Source organism: Amphibalanus amphitrite, unplaced genomic scaffold (assembly GCF_019059575.1).
Source record: "Amphibalanus amphitrite isolate SeventyFive unplaced genomic scaffold, NRLGWU_Aamphi_draft 000094F_arrow, whole genome shotgun sequence".
In the NCBI taxonomy this organism is placed as follows: domain Eukaryota; kingdom Metazoa; phylum Arthropoda; class Thecostraca; order Balanomorpha; family Balanidae; genus Amphibalanus; species Amphibalanus amphitrite.
In genome coordinates, this window is record NW_024881590.1 from 557,156 (window position 1) to 570,555 (window position 13,400).

A 13,400-nucleotide genomic window follows, 5' to 3' on the forward strand; every position below is an offset into this window, starting at 1 on the left:
GGGGGGGGGGGGGGGTGTTTGAACACCCCCCCTTGTAACTCGGCTCCTGGGCCACGTAGCGATACGCGGAAGGCGGCGTTCGAAAGAGCGTCAAAAATAATGACGAAATCACTTCGGTCAATTTTTTGGTCAGGTCAAAGGACAGGTCACCAGAGGTCATTGAAGGCAAAATTTCGCCAATTTCCAGGTCGAATGTCGAAAATTTCCAAGAAGCCAACGCATAACTCGGGAACCAATAGAGCTACAGCGCCGCGGAAAAGCGCATTCGATAGCCCTATTAACGCCCTTTCTGAGTAATTTTCTCAGATTTGACCTAACGTCAACGGTTTTGACTGCAGGGGGCAAAAACTGCAAAAATAGCCGATTTTTTCGGAAACAGTTTTTCTGCAATAACTTTTGACCCAAGCCTTGTACGAGCTTATTTTTACCGGCATCGTGTTCCTCTCGTCAAGAGGCATCGAATGAACTATGACTTGACCTTGAAAGGTCAACTTGAAAATTTGACCTCAGGTCAAGGTCATGACCTGACCGGAAAGGGTCATGTTGCATATCAGTCGATCCGTATCGTCGAGCTGAACACATCTAAGGCGTTTTCAGCGCTCTAGCATGCCTCTATCAAAAGTTATTTGCGAAAAACTGTTAGATACCATTCGTGACCTAAGATGACCTCAGGGCATAAACAAGGGTCACGGACACCATTTTCAAGTTCGGTGTGTCTAAACCACTTGTAATTCGGTGTTTGGGAGTGTTTATAATGTCTTTCATCCAAAAGAGGCGCATTTCAATTTTCTCCCATTGACTTATAATGGGGAGGTCGCAAAATTGACCTGACCTTAGGTCATCGATATCAAAATTCTGAGATATACATTTTGTACATGCTATTGCTCTTAGCAATCGCTGAAAGTTTCAAAGCGATCGGTCACTCGGTGTAGCTATGACAGACATTGAAAGTTTTTATGAGGTGAGGTCACTTCAAGTGACCTGGTGACCTGACCTTGAATGACCTTGGTCTGAAATTTTCACAACATGTGTAGAATTGATGTGTACCAAAAACGGCGGCGCTCCGCGCCGCCGTTTTTTAGATATTCGCGAAAAACCACAAGGGGGGGTGTTCAAACACCCCCCCCCCAGCAGGGCGCGGGTTAAAATTCAAAAGGCGTTTGATAGCCTTGTCAAATTTGTCAAGAACACTCCAATTTCATTGACCTCGGGGTCACCGATAACGTCACAGGTCAGGTCAAAGATAAAAAATAAAAATCACCGTTTACGGGTGTTCTAGGGAATGCGCTATAATACCGAGTAAAACGCATTTTGTCGAAAATCAGCGATAGGGCGTCAGTGCCTAGTAGTACGTACAGGGTGTCTCAAAAAAAGTGTCACGGTTTTGAACGTCTCCCATTTCCTAACTACATCACCTACACCGTTCAAATTTTCCAGATTTAGTGGCAATATTATGACATTTTGTGTGGCAGAATTTCAAGTTCCTAAGCAAAATGGTTTTTACACCAGAACAAAAAAATAAAAAACTCAATTTTGGGCGCTATAGGAGATGGTATACGTCACAATCTGCCGACGATTTCGGTAAGACTCCGGCTTTGGCTTGTTGCATCCAGCAACATGCTCGTCAGTAATTATCTACAACTATTAGAGACCAAAAACGTCACGCAAAACAGACAATGGAACTGCAATCACCCATTAGTCTCAGAACAGCGCCGTTGCCATGCCTGACTCTTCCGTCAAAAGCTGCAGTCGCTGACACCGTGCAAAGGACTTGTGACACACTGCCACATTGCGTACACCCAGAAGCTGTGCACGTTTGAGTAGGAATTTTGAAACTGTCCATCAGCTATCCTTTCTTCTCTTTATGTGTTTCGGAACAAAACCGAGTAGTGGATTTTGCCATCAAAGATGAAGTCGTCGACTGTCGAGGCATGGAAACTCGCGTCGTCTGAAAATCAATCAGTATTGATCGTTGCCCATGTTTGTGGCTGTGTTTCAGCTTGCTGCTGTGCTCCAGACGGCAGTTGTACACGGTGTCCTTACTTATAAAGGTTTCAAAAATGTATTGATGAGTTTGTTTCTGGATTTATGATCAAACGAAAGGGACCCAGACTCTTCAGGATCGACGGCAGGCTGTGACGTATCATCTCCTACAGCACGAAAATTGATTTTTTTATTTTCTTGTTCCAGTGTAAAAACTATTCTGCCTAGGAACTTGTAATTTTACCACATAAAATGTCAAAACGTTGCCACTAAATTTAGAAAATTTGAATGATGTAGGCCCTATGGTTACGAAACGGGAGATGTTCAAAACCGTGACTGTATGTTGCTATTTGAGGTCACTGATAATACCAGGTCAGGTCACAGGTCAGGTCACCAAGGGTCAGCACATGAAACCAACTTTACTAGAGTTGTGCGATGCATGTTTTATGACCAAATTTTCATTTCCAGATCAATGGTGCTGATTATAAGACCATCAGGTACGGTTTAGGTCACTTTCTGGTGGAGGTCAGATCAATGTCAGGTAAAAAAAAGTCAAATTTCAAAGTTGATAGTTTTGCATATAATGGGTATTGAATCGATGCAGCTCGTCACGGCGAGTCTAATGGTGGTCTTTGTTTTGCGCACTGTGGTCTAGAATTGCTAAAAATTGGGTTTGAAAATTTGACGTCATCAATTTTGAATAGTTTTTTTTTTTCGCTACAACCTGGCCAAAACAGAGGTACCTATCGATTTCAAATTTGATATGTATTTAGAAAGTGGTATGGACTATCACATATATTCCGTTTATTCGAAATTCAAAAAATGGATTTTTTTGCCTATTATATTATAAAAATAACTTTTGGATTTTTGGGGGTCAAAATCATTTTTTTAATCCCAGATAGCAGTTCTGAAGCCCTGTGGATTCTACACCTTTTATGTTTGAAACATTTTTCTGTATCTCTAAAGCTGTAGACCTGACAGCTCTTCCCGCGAAACCTTTTTTTAGGTCAAAAATGGCAGAAATGACGTCACTCCGACGTCATTAGCGGCAAACCTATCATAGCCTTCGGAGAAATGTTTGGTCCCAATGTGTATTAGCTACTCCCAGGAGGGTACTGAAGTTTGGTGGCGATCGGCGCAGCGGTTCTGGAGATACATCGAAAAAACTAAAGAGGGAGGGGGGGGGGGCAAAAATGCCCCCTCCACCTGGAAGGTGAAGGACTGATTTCACTGAGTGCTTGTATCACTTAACCCGCGCCCCGTTAAGGTCTGACAGGTTTCACGTCCTGTTGGGGGGGGGGGAGGAAGCCCCCCGTGTCGTATCTCCGGAACCAATTGCCGGATCGAAAAAATTCAAACGGTATTCGAAAGAGCTCATCGGATGCACAAGATAGGATATCGATGACATTGATATTTGATCTGTGACGTCACAGGGAGGTCAAACAAGGTCAAATCAGTCCAATTTACAATGACGAGAAGTCGGTCATAAAAGTGAAATATAAGTTTTCAAAATGAGTCTGGATATGATGTATATGATAAATATGGCATGTGGATAGTCACCTGAGTGGATGATGACCTGTGATGTCACAACAAAGGTCAGCCTCGACCAATCAGAAAACACTTTCGTGAATCGTAAGGAAAGTCATGTTAAATTGTGAATATTTGAGTCTTTATGAAGACGTCATATATATGCCACCACAAAAACCTCCTTGATTTCTTGGACCTATGACGTCACAGGAAGGTAAAGTAAGGTCAAATTGTACCGGTTTACAGCGAAAATCAAGTTTTACGTAAAAGTGACTTTACTCACGTAAAGGATCATATTTAGTCAGGAAGAGGTTGATAAGAATGATAAATATTACTCCTGACTTCAAGCACAAATACCGAAAATATTGTGACGTCATAAGAACAGTCGCTACTTGTTCAGTCATTCAAATAGGCATTTTTAGTTATATTTTCCTAATTGTTGGTATGTGTAAGGCCAGTAAGGGGTTCTCTGACACCTATATTCTGGTTTATTGAAATTTTCCCCTAATTTCAAAAATATATCAAGAAATCTAAATCGAAAAACCACGGGGGGCCCGTTGCCCCCCCCCCAACGGCTCGCGGGTTAATGTGATGTCATGTCGGAAAAGTATACTTCTGAAGGGCAATGTTTTTTTTTTTTAACACAAACCAAAATTAAAGTTCACCGCTGTAAGTGAGAAAACTGGTCACAAAACTCATCTACTGGCTTAGTGCTCGAAGTTCTATGCATACATCTGTCTCCTCTCTCTCTCTCTCTCTCTCTCTCTCTCTCTCTCTCTCTCTCTCTCTCTCTCTCTCTCTCTCTCTCTCTCTCTCTCTCTCTCTCTCTCTCTCTCTCTCTCTCTCTTTCTAATGCTGATACAAGAAGAACTGATATTTTTTAAGAAGAAAATATCAACTGATTTCAACTGATCAACTGATAAGAAGAGCTGATTTTTCTTTTATTTGTATGTTCCACAGGTGGCAATAGTGCTAGCGGCGGATGTACCGACCAGGACCGAAATGGGGAAGGATTTCGCGAAAACAGGAGCGTCGGAAAAAGAAGAACGACACATTTCTTTGCCGATCTGCGGTGGAGCGCTACTGAACGATCGATACGTGGTGACCTCTTCTGAATGTGTCGCTCCGCACAGTGCTGCTGACATCGTAGTTATGCTGGGAAAGTTTCTTTCATCGACAGACCCAGAACGTTATACATTCAATGTAGTACAGGTAAGATATTGCATTTGCTTGTCTGTGTAAGCACTCGGTGTGTAGAACTGTTTTTCCAAAACTCGACGGCAAGAGTGCGGATTTTTCAACATATAGGCGTAGGAACAAGGGGGCCGGGAGCCATGCCCCCACTTTTCAGCCATTTCCAAGGCACGCATAGCTTGCAACCCCAATGCTTAATACGTTTTAACCAAGAATCACCAAGTACAAGAAACTAGAAAGCCTGCAACTTGCAAGTTTTAAACCCATGAAAGCTACCGGTTTCCTTGCATATTTGACTACATGTAACTACTATGGCAGGGGTCGGCAACCTATTACCTACGGCCCGCGGGCCGGATCCGGCCCGCGACCATCTGAAGTCTGGCCCGCTGCTGGTATCAGGATCTTACATTGTGTTCCGGCTCGCCGGTCCTCATATACGTAAATCGACTTTTTCCCCACACAAAAGATCAGCCCAATGATAATGGCGCCCACCAAATATCTGGTCAGATAATAAGATGACACAAACATTTCTTCCATTTTCAAACTCGCCTTTTCCTCTGCCAGGGTCTGTCTTAACCCGCGCCCCGCTGGGCTATTCAGCCACACGCGCCCTGCTGGGGGGGGGGAGATTCTGCCCCCCTGTCTAACTTCCGAACCGATGGTCGTAGAAAGAAGGGGAAAACGGCAATCGTAAGCTCTCAACAAGGAGGATCTAAGGAGCCCCAATTTGTTTGCTGAAGTAGGTCAGAGGTCAGGTCAAGGTCAGGTCAAGGTCAGGTCAAGGGTACAAAATGCAAGTTTCTACATTATCAGTCTTGCACCGTAGTTGCCGAAGAATGGACTGAGACTGATTGCCCAAAACGTGTTCTTAGGCTACCAAGACAATATTCGTTGCGTACAATATCATTCAAAGGTCAAGGTCAAGGTCAGGTCAGGTCAGGTCAGGTCAGGTCACCAAAAACAAAATATAGAAAGGGCATGTGCGACACATGTTTATGGGTCATATTCATAGAATTCAATAGGCACACTCAATAAGTGATATGGACCACCTCTGGATGAATTTCAGGTCAATGTCAGGTCAAGGTCAGGTCAAGTGAGGTTAAATTTTGAAGTTGGTTGGTAAGGCCTGAAAAGCTGTCTAGCTGATGTAGTTTTTCACGGCGAATCGAATGGTACCATTTTTGTTTCCGTACGAGGTCTAGAACTAAAAAAAACATTTTTTTTTCAAAAATTTCGTGTGTCGTGACGTCATAAAATTTTGAATAACTCCCACATTTTTGTACCGATTCTTCTGAAAAATGGTATGTAGGTGCACATAGACCACTTCTCTGACATATCTTCCGGTTTTACGATACACCCAAAATTTTGGATTTTATAATTATTTCCCCCAAAAAAGTCAGTTTGTTGAAACAAATTTGGTCAAAATCCAAAATTTTCAAAACACAGAGACAGCCATTTGGTAGACAAAGTAAAATCACGTATAACTTTTTTGTTACTTCTTGATTCCTCTAAAAATTAAGATGTTAGCGGCGTTTGAAATTTTGCCGTTTTTTAGGCGAAAATGGCGAACATGACGTCACTAAAACGTCATTTTCTCAAACAATGTTTCGACGGATTTTACTCAAATTTTCAGGGAACGTGTCAAATTGATGTTTGATGTGATACTTAAAGTTTGACGTTGTTGGCGTAACGCGTTTAGAAGTTATTGTCGAAAAACGGGAGGGGGGAGATTCTGCTGGGGGGAGGTTTTTGAACACCCCCTTGTGGTTTTTCGCGAATATCTTAGAAAACGGACATCAACAGGTCACTTGAAGTGACCTCACCTCGTCAAAAGTTTCAATGTCTGCCATAGCTACGCCGAGTGACCGATCGCTTTGAAACTTTCAGCGATTGCTAAGAGCAAAAACATGTAGAGAATGTAGGTATGTCTCAGAATTTTTATATCTATGAGCGGTCAGGTCAATTTGGCGACCTTCCCATTATAAGTCAATGGGATAAAACTGAAATGCGCTGCTTTTATAAACACTCGAAAGCCATTATAAATACTCCCAAACACTGAACTACAAGGAACTTAGACACACTGAACATGAAAATAGTGTCGGTGACCCCTGTTTATGGCCCTGAGGTCATCTCAGGTCACGAATGGTATCTAACAGTTTTTTTTTCTCGCGAATAGCTTATGATAGAGGCATGCTGGAGCGGCGAAAACGCCTTAGATGTGTTCAGTTCGACGATACAGATCGACTGATAAGCAACATGACCATTTTCGGTCAGGTCATGATCTTGAACTGAGGTCAAATTTTCAAGTTGACCTTTCAAGGTCAAGTAATAGGTCATTCGATGCGTCTTGACGATAGGAACACGATGCCGGTAAAAGTAACCTCGTGCAAGGCCTGGGTCAAAGATTATTGCAGACAAAATTGTTTCCGAAAAAAATCGGTTATTTTGGCTGTTTTTGCCCCCTGCAGGCACAAAAACGTTGAAGTTAGGCCAAATTTGAAAGAATTACTCAGAAAAGGCTTTAAAAGCCCTCACCTGCCGAGAGGGGGGATGCCGCCCCCATAGCTTTTTTTTCGCGATAGCTCCGAACACGCTGGCGATAGAAACCTGAAACTTGGCATACCTGACCTTTGTTTCAAGCTGGATCTTTTGACACCAACCGCATTTTCGGGTCAGGTCACTGACCTATGACGTCACAAGTGAACCTCTGCAGCTGCACGGTCTTCAGTTGTCGCAACTTCGCAACGCCCTCACTGCCAGAGGAGCTTTCACAGGGAAATGAAACTTGCAGGATCTAATATCCATTACGAGTCTCACAACTTGTAGCTCCCGGATTTTTTCTTAAGGTCATATGAGGTCAGGTCGTTTTCATGACTGCATTATAAGTCAATGGGGGAAAAAATGAAAACTGCTATTCTGGCGCCGGCAACGATCTCCAACTATCTCAAGCACACAGAATCGTGATTTGATGCACTCCTTGCAAGGTAGCTCTATTGGTTCCCGGGTTACGCGTTGGCTTCTTGGAAATTGTCGACATTCGACCTGAAAATCGGCGAAATTTTGCCTTCAATGACCTCTGGTGACCTTACCTTTGACCTGACCAAAAAAGTGACCGCAGTAATTTCGTCGTTATTTTTAGCGCTCTTTCGAACGCCGCCTTCTGCATATCGTTACGTGACCCAGGAGCCGAGTTAGAAGGGGGGGGGGGTCAAACAGCCCCCAGGTCTGTTTCATCATATGACACATGGCAAGGCATGTGAGCTATTAGAACTGAAAATCCAACGCTGTCATATTTCCAAAGTATTGCGTATGAATGTAGAAAATTGTAAGTATACTATGGTCCGGCCCGCCGGCTGCTTGCAAATCTCCATCCGGCTCGCACTCAAAAAAGATTGCCGACCCCTGATGTAAGGAGTTTAACCCGCGCCCCAGTGGCGGTCTCGGCCAACTTCGCCCTAGTGGGGGGGGGGGGGGCATATGTTACCACCCACCTCTAACTCAAAAATAAAGAGGACTAGAAAGACGCGGTAAAAAGCAGTCGATAGCTCCTAATGCGAAGTTTGAAAGTATTTCGGTCATTTTTCATCTTAGAGCAATATTGAGGTCACTGGAGGTCATCAAAGGTCAAAATTTGCCAAATGTCATTATATTTCTCAGAAAACATGCATTTATCTCAGGAACTATGATAGCTAGAAAAACGCATGGGAAAGCAATCGATAGCTTTTGAACTCTTCTTTTGATAAGGTCATTATCAAAATTGACCTTAGGTCAACGGTTTAGTCTCCAGAGGAAAAAACTCCAAAAATAGCTGCTTTTACTAAATGTGTTTTTGGACAATTACTTTTGACTTAAAAAAAATCTAGGACATTTCTATTGCCAGAATCGTGTTCCTCTCGCCGAGACGCGTCGAATGAACTATAATTTGACCTTGAAAGGTCAACTTGAAAATTTGGCCTCAGGTCAAGGTCATAACCTGACCGAAAGTGTCAAGTTGCATATCATTTGATGCGTCTCAACAAGACAAACGCAATGAGACCATATCCAGCGTCCTATCTCTTTCCAATCGAGAGTTATTGGCAAAAATCTGTTTGTAGCCTCAAATGACCTCGGATGACCTTTCTAGAGGCTATCAGCAAAAAGACACCTTGGTCGTCACGGGTGGTCTAAATCATTGTGATTCTGAAATATTTGGACTGTTCCTATGCGTACACACGGATCTAGAGACATTTTCATTTTACTCCATTGACTTATAATGGTAAGGTCACGTCACTGAGCTGACCTTAGGTCACGTCACTGAGCTGACCTTAGGTCACGGATATAAAAATCCGAGATATACAAATTGTAGGCGCCCGTAACGTCATGCAATCCACCAAGTTTAAAACCTTTCTGACAAACACTGCAGGCTGGACATGATTGCAAACTTTTTTAGGCTTGGTCAGTTAACTTGACCTGGTGACCTGACCTGACATGACCTGGGGTCAAAAATTTCACATATTGTCCAAAATTGATGTACAAAAACCTACTCCGGGCGGCGCGGCGCTACGCTCCGCGGTTTTTTATTTACACGCAAAAAAAAAACGCGACAGGGTGGTAACATATGCCCCCCCCCCACTACTGCACTGGGGCGAAGGTTAACCTTCGCCCGCACCTGGGTCAACATTGGTTGCCACTTCGCCCAGATAGTTTTTCTGCTCTGCACTAAACATTTTTAAAGCTATAGAAACCTGATTTTTCGTATAGCTGCTTCTCTATCCTTTTTCAGCAGCGACCACTGAAAATTTCAAGGTTCTGTGGTTTTTGTTTTGGGAATATGTCCTTGTTCTTCAGGTCATGTCATGACCTAAATGACCAATACCCAATATCTTGCGTGGGCTATGGGTCTTGTGAGCTTTTGACACCTTGATTTTTTTTTTTTTTGCTAGTCTTACCTCCCACGTATCATGGAACATGTAATTCGACGATGTACAGATGTCAGGGTCAAGGTCAAGGCCAACGTAGGTCATCTAAAAGCATTGCATTTTAGGCTAGCTGAACTTACTTTTCGTGATTTTTTTTTTTCATGGTGTGTCAAAATTGGAAATAGCTGGTGCGCCGTCTGGCAACCCGGCAGCCCGCCGCCATAGGCAAATTCATGTTTTTTGTCGCTTTTTCACTCCTTATGAGTCACTTGATCTAATTAGAGCTTAACTAGGAAAGAGGCGGATCACTTGGACGTATTTGAGAGCCAAATACGTTGTTTTGTAGCCAATACCTCTGAAACCCTATCCGCCCAATGCGAGTTTTTAAAGGTCTACATGCCCAAATTAACGTTGAGTGCGGCCGTTTTCGGTCGGGTTTCCGCAACCTTTTGGCGAAATCGTCTTATTTATTCAACCAGGGTGGACTAATTCGCTTAACCCTCGCCCGCACATGCCATTTTCCCATCCTAGAACGCACATGGGGGGGGGGGGGGTTGCCACCCCCTCACGCCATTTCGTTCCTGTTGGAGATAGAGCTTAGCGGTAAAGACTAAAAAGATTCTTTGGGAAGAGACAAATCCAATGATACCCAGTTTTACCTTCTCAGGTCAGTAATTGACCTTCCAGGTCAGGTCAAACTAAAAAATGTTGCTGTTTTGGGTCACCGTTGGATATCAAGTGCACTGCTTATCATATACCGATGATGATGCCGTTTTCTGGTGCCAAGCCAGCTAGAACCTCTTTGTCACACTACCCGACCAGGTTTTTGCTGCTGAGGTCATTTCAGGTCAAGTTAGGTCAAGGTCAATGATATGTGTTTGTATGTCTGTGTGTGTCTGTGCGTATACTGATGTGTGCACCGATTGTTTATGTGTCCATATTACATGAAATCATGATCTGAGAAGCTTTTACCAAAAATGCAGTCAAAAAAAAACTTCACAAAAAGTATATTCCGCTTGCCTAAAACGCAATTATCTTAGATGACCTAGGTTGACCTTGACCTTGACCTTGACATTCGTACATCGTCGAACAACATGTTCCATGATAGGTGGGAGGTAAGACTGGCAAAAAAGGCCGAAATCAAGGTGTCAAAAGCTCACAAGGCCCATAGCCAACGAAGATGTTGAGAATTGGCCATTAGGGTCATGACATGACCTGAAAAACAAGGTCATATATCCGAAACCAAAAACCACAGAAACTTGAAACTTTCAGTGGACATCAAGAAAGGAAAGAGGAGCAGCTATACGAAAAATCAGCCTTCTAGCGCTCAGTGGCGGATCTAGGATTTGAGTTTAGGGGGGGCAAACATTGCGCCGCCAGGCAAGTCGGCGAGAATTTCAAACGTCCAGTCTTAGGAACAAAAAAAAAAACGAGCTACCCCTATTTTTCTCCTCGGATTTCGGGAATTATTTTTTTTTATTTTTTACATTTTTGTCAGTCCGGCCAAGCCAGGGCAGCGCAAAAAAAAATTGCAGCCACCCTGACTCCGGGAGATAGTTAGAGAATAGCTCACCGGCGCTATGGACGGTCCGTCCTCTACCTCCCGCATCACCTCGGCAAGACCTCGTCCGAAAGGTCCGCCCGAGCCGGTTCTCAAGGGCTTCTGTATCCGGAGACCGATAAGGGTCGCAGCAGCAGGTTCATGTGTAAATGCCCACGACCAAAGGCCACATCAGCGTACCTGCGATACTATACGCAGTCAGGGTTGCCACGTAGTTAAACGTATGAACAGTTGTTTCCGGTAATAGAAAATGAGATCAGTCGATTAAGAATCCCAACAAGAAATAGACGAAGAACAGCGCATTTGTTTTCGGTCCTGCATTTATTGATGCAATTACAATGAACATTCCTTAACTTTGGGACTAAACTTTGCGAGCTAGCAAAATTATACAACCAGTATAACGCCTTTTGGGGCGACTAACGGAGCGAGCGAGAGGGTGAGCCTTGCACGTGCGAAATTTCGAGGGGGTACCTCCAGCTGACTTGTGCACGGCACCCTACTAACCGGTCTCTAGCGATGTACCAAATTTGGGCACAATCGGCCCAGCCGTTCTCGAGATCTGGAAGCGGCACCCTGCACGTGCGCACGTGCAAAATGGGTCCCAACTGACTTGTGCACGGCACCCTACTAACCGGTCCCTAGCCATATGCCAAATTTGAGCGCCATCGGTCCAGCCGTTCTCGAGATCTGGAATCGACCCCTGCACGTGCGCACGTGCAGCAGCACCCCAACTCTGGCACATGGATATGCATTGCCTAGTGGGTGCCTACCTACATGCCAACTTTCAGCGCAATCGGCCAAGTAGTTACCGAGATATTGCAACAATTACAAAAGTGACACCTCTTCGTTTTGCACGTGGCACGTGCATAAGGGGTCACCCACATGCATCGGGAATAGTCCAATACTTGGTAGAAGGAATGAAGCTACCCTACAAAAATTACCGCGTGTAAATCTGTCAAGTGGTTGCTGAGATATAAGCGTCGCAGAATCGTGACCACGGCCGGCCGGCCGGTCGCTCATACTCAGAAATTTCCGTTAACCCTCGCCCGCACATGGGGGGGGGGGGGGTTGCGACCCCCCCCCCAGGTAGTCTTTCTGCTCTGCACTCAACATTTTTAGAGCTAGAAGGCTGATTTTTCGTATAGCTGCTTCTCTATCCTTTCTTGATGTCCACTGAAAATTTCAAGTTTCTGTGATTTTTGGTTTCGGAGATATGACCTTGTTTGTCAGGTCATGTCATGACCCAAATGGCCAATTCTCAACATATTGCGTTTGCCATGGGCCTTATGAGCTTTTGACACCCTGATTTCGGCCTTTTTTGCCAGTCTTACCTCCCACCTATCATGGAACATGTTTTTCGACGATGTAGGTACAGGGGTCAAGGTCAGGGTCAAGGTCAACCTAGGTCATCTAAGATAATTGCGTTTTAGGCAAGCTGAATTTACTTTTTTGAAGTTTTTTGACTGCATTTTTGGTAAAAGCTTCTCAGATCATGATTTCATGTAATATGGACCCAAAAACAATCGGTGCACACATCAGTATACACACAGACACACACAGACATACAAACACATATAATTGACCTTGACCTAACTTGACCTGAAATGACCTCAGCAGCAAAATTCTGGTCGGGTAGTGTGACAAAGAGGTTCTAGCTGGCTTGGCACCAGAAAACAGCATCGTCATCGGTATTTGATAAGCAGCACACTTGATATCCAACGGTGACCAAAACAGCAACATTTTTTAGTTTGACCTGACCTGGAAGGTCAATGACTGACCTGAGAAGGTAAAACTGGGTATCATTGGATTCGTCTCTTCCCAAAGAATCTTTTTGGTCTTTACCGCTAAGCTCTATCTCCAACAGGAAAGAAATGGCGCGGGGGGGGGGTGGCAACCCCCCCCCCCATGTGCGTTCTAGGACGGGAAAATGGCATGTTCGGGCGAGGGTTAATCTAAGGAAAGACTACGCTCGCTTCGCTCGCTCCGTAATAAGTGTTACTTTCGAGAGGAGATAAACGATGCTTCTACAGACTACATAGGACCACAGCGCAACAGCCAACGGATTCGGAATCACACTGAACAGCGTTAAGTTCCCACAACATACTGAGCTTCTCCAACACCTCGCAAACCAAAAGCTCTGACTGAGCCTTTCTGTGTTTGTCCCCGTTAGATAACGGTATGGCTCATGAAAAAGCCGCGATTGGTAATCTTCTTTACGTTATTCCTCTCAGAAACCT

The 13,400-nt window shown here is 44.2% G+C and overlaps 1 protein-coding gene across 3 annotated transcripts in view; it reads left to right on the plus strand.

Annotated features, from left to right (window-relative positions):
* Positions 1-13,400, plus strand: part of LOC122380280 (trypsin-1-like) — a 51,248-nt gene that overhangs the window by 22,286 nt on the left and 15,562 nt on the right. For 2 of the 3 annotated variants that reach the window (XM_043363318.1, XM_043363317.1), the window contains exon 2: positions 4,471-4,722. The exons of the other annotated variant lie outside the window; for it this stretch is intronic. In XM_043363318.1, coding sequence (XP_043219253.1) covers positions 4,471-4,722 — 252 coding nt within the window. The remainder of the gene's footprint in view (positions 1-4,470; positions 4,723-13,400) is intronic. 3 annotated transcript variants of the gene reach the window in all.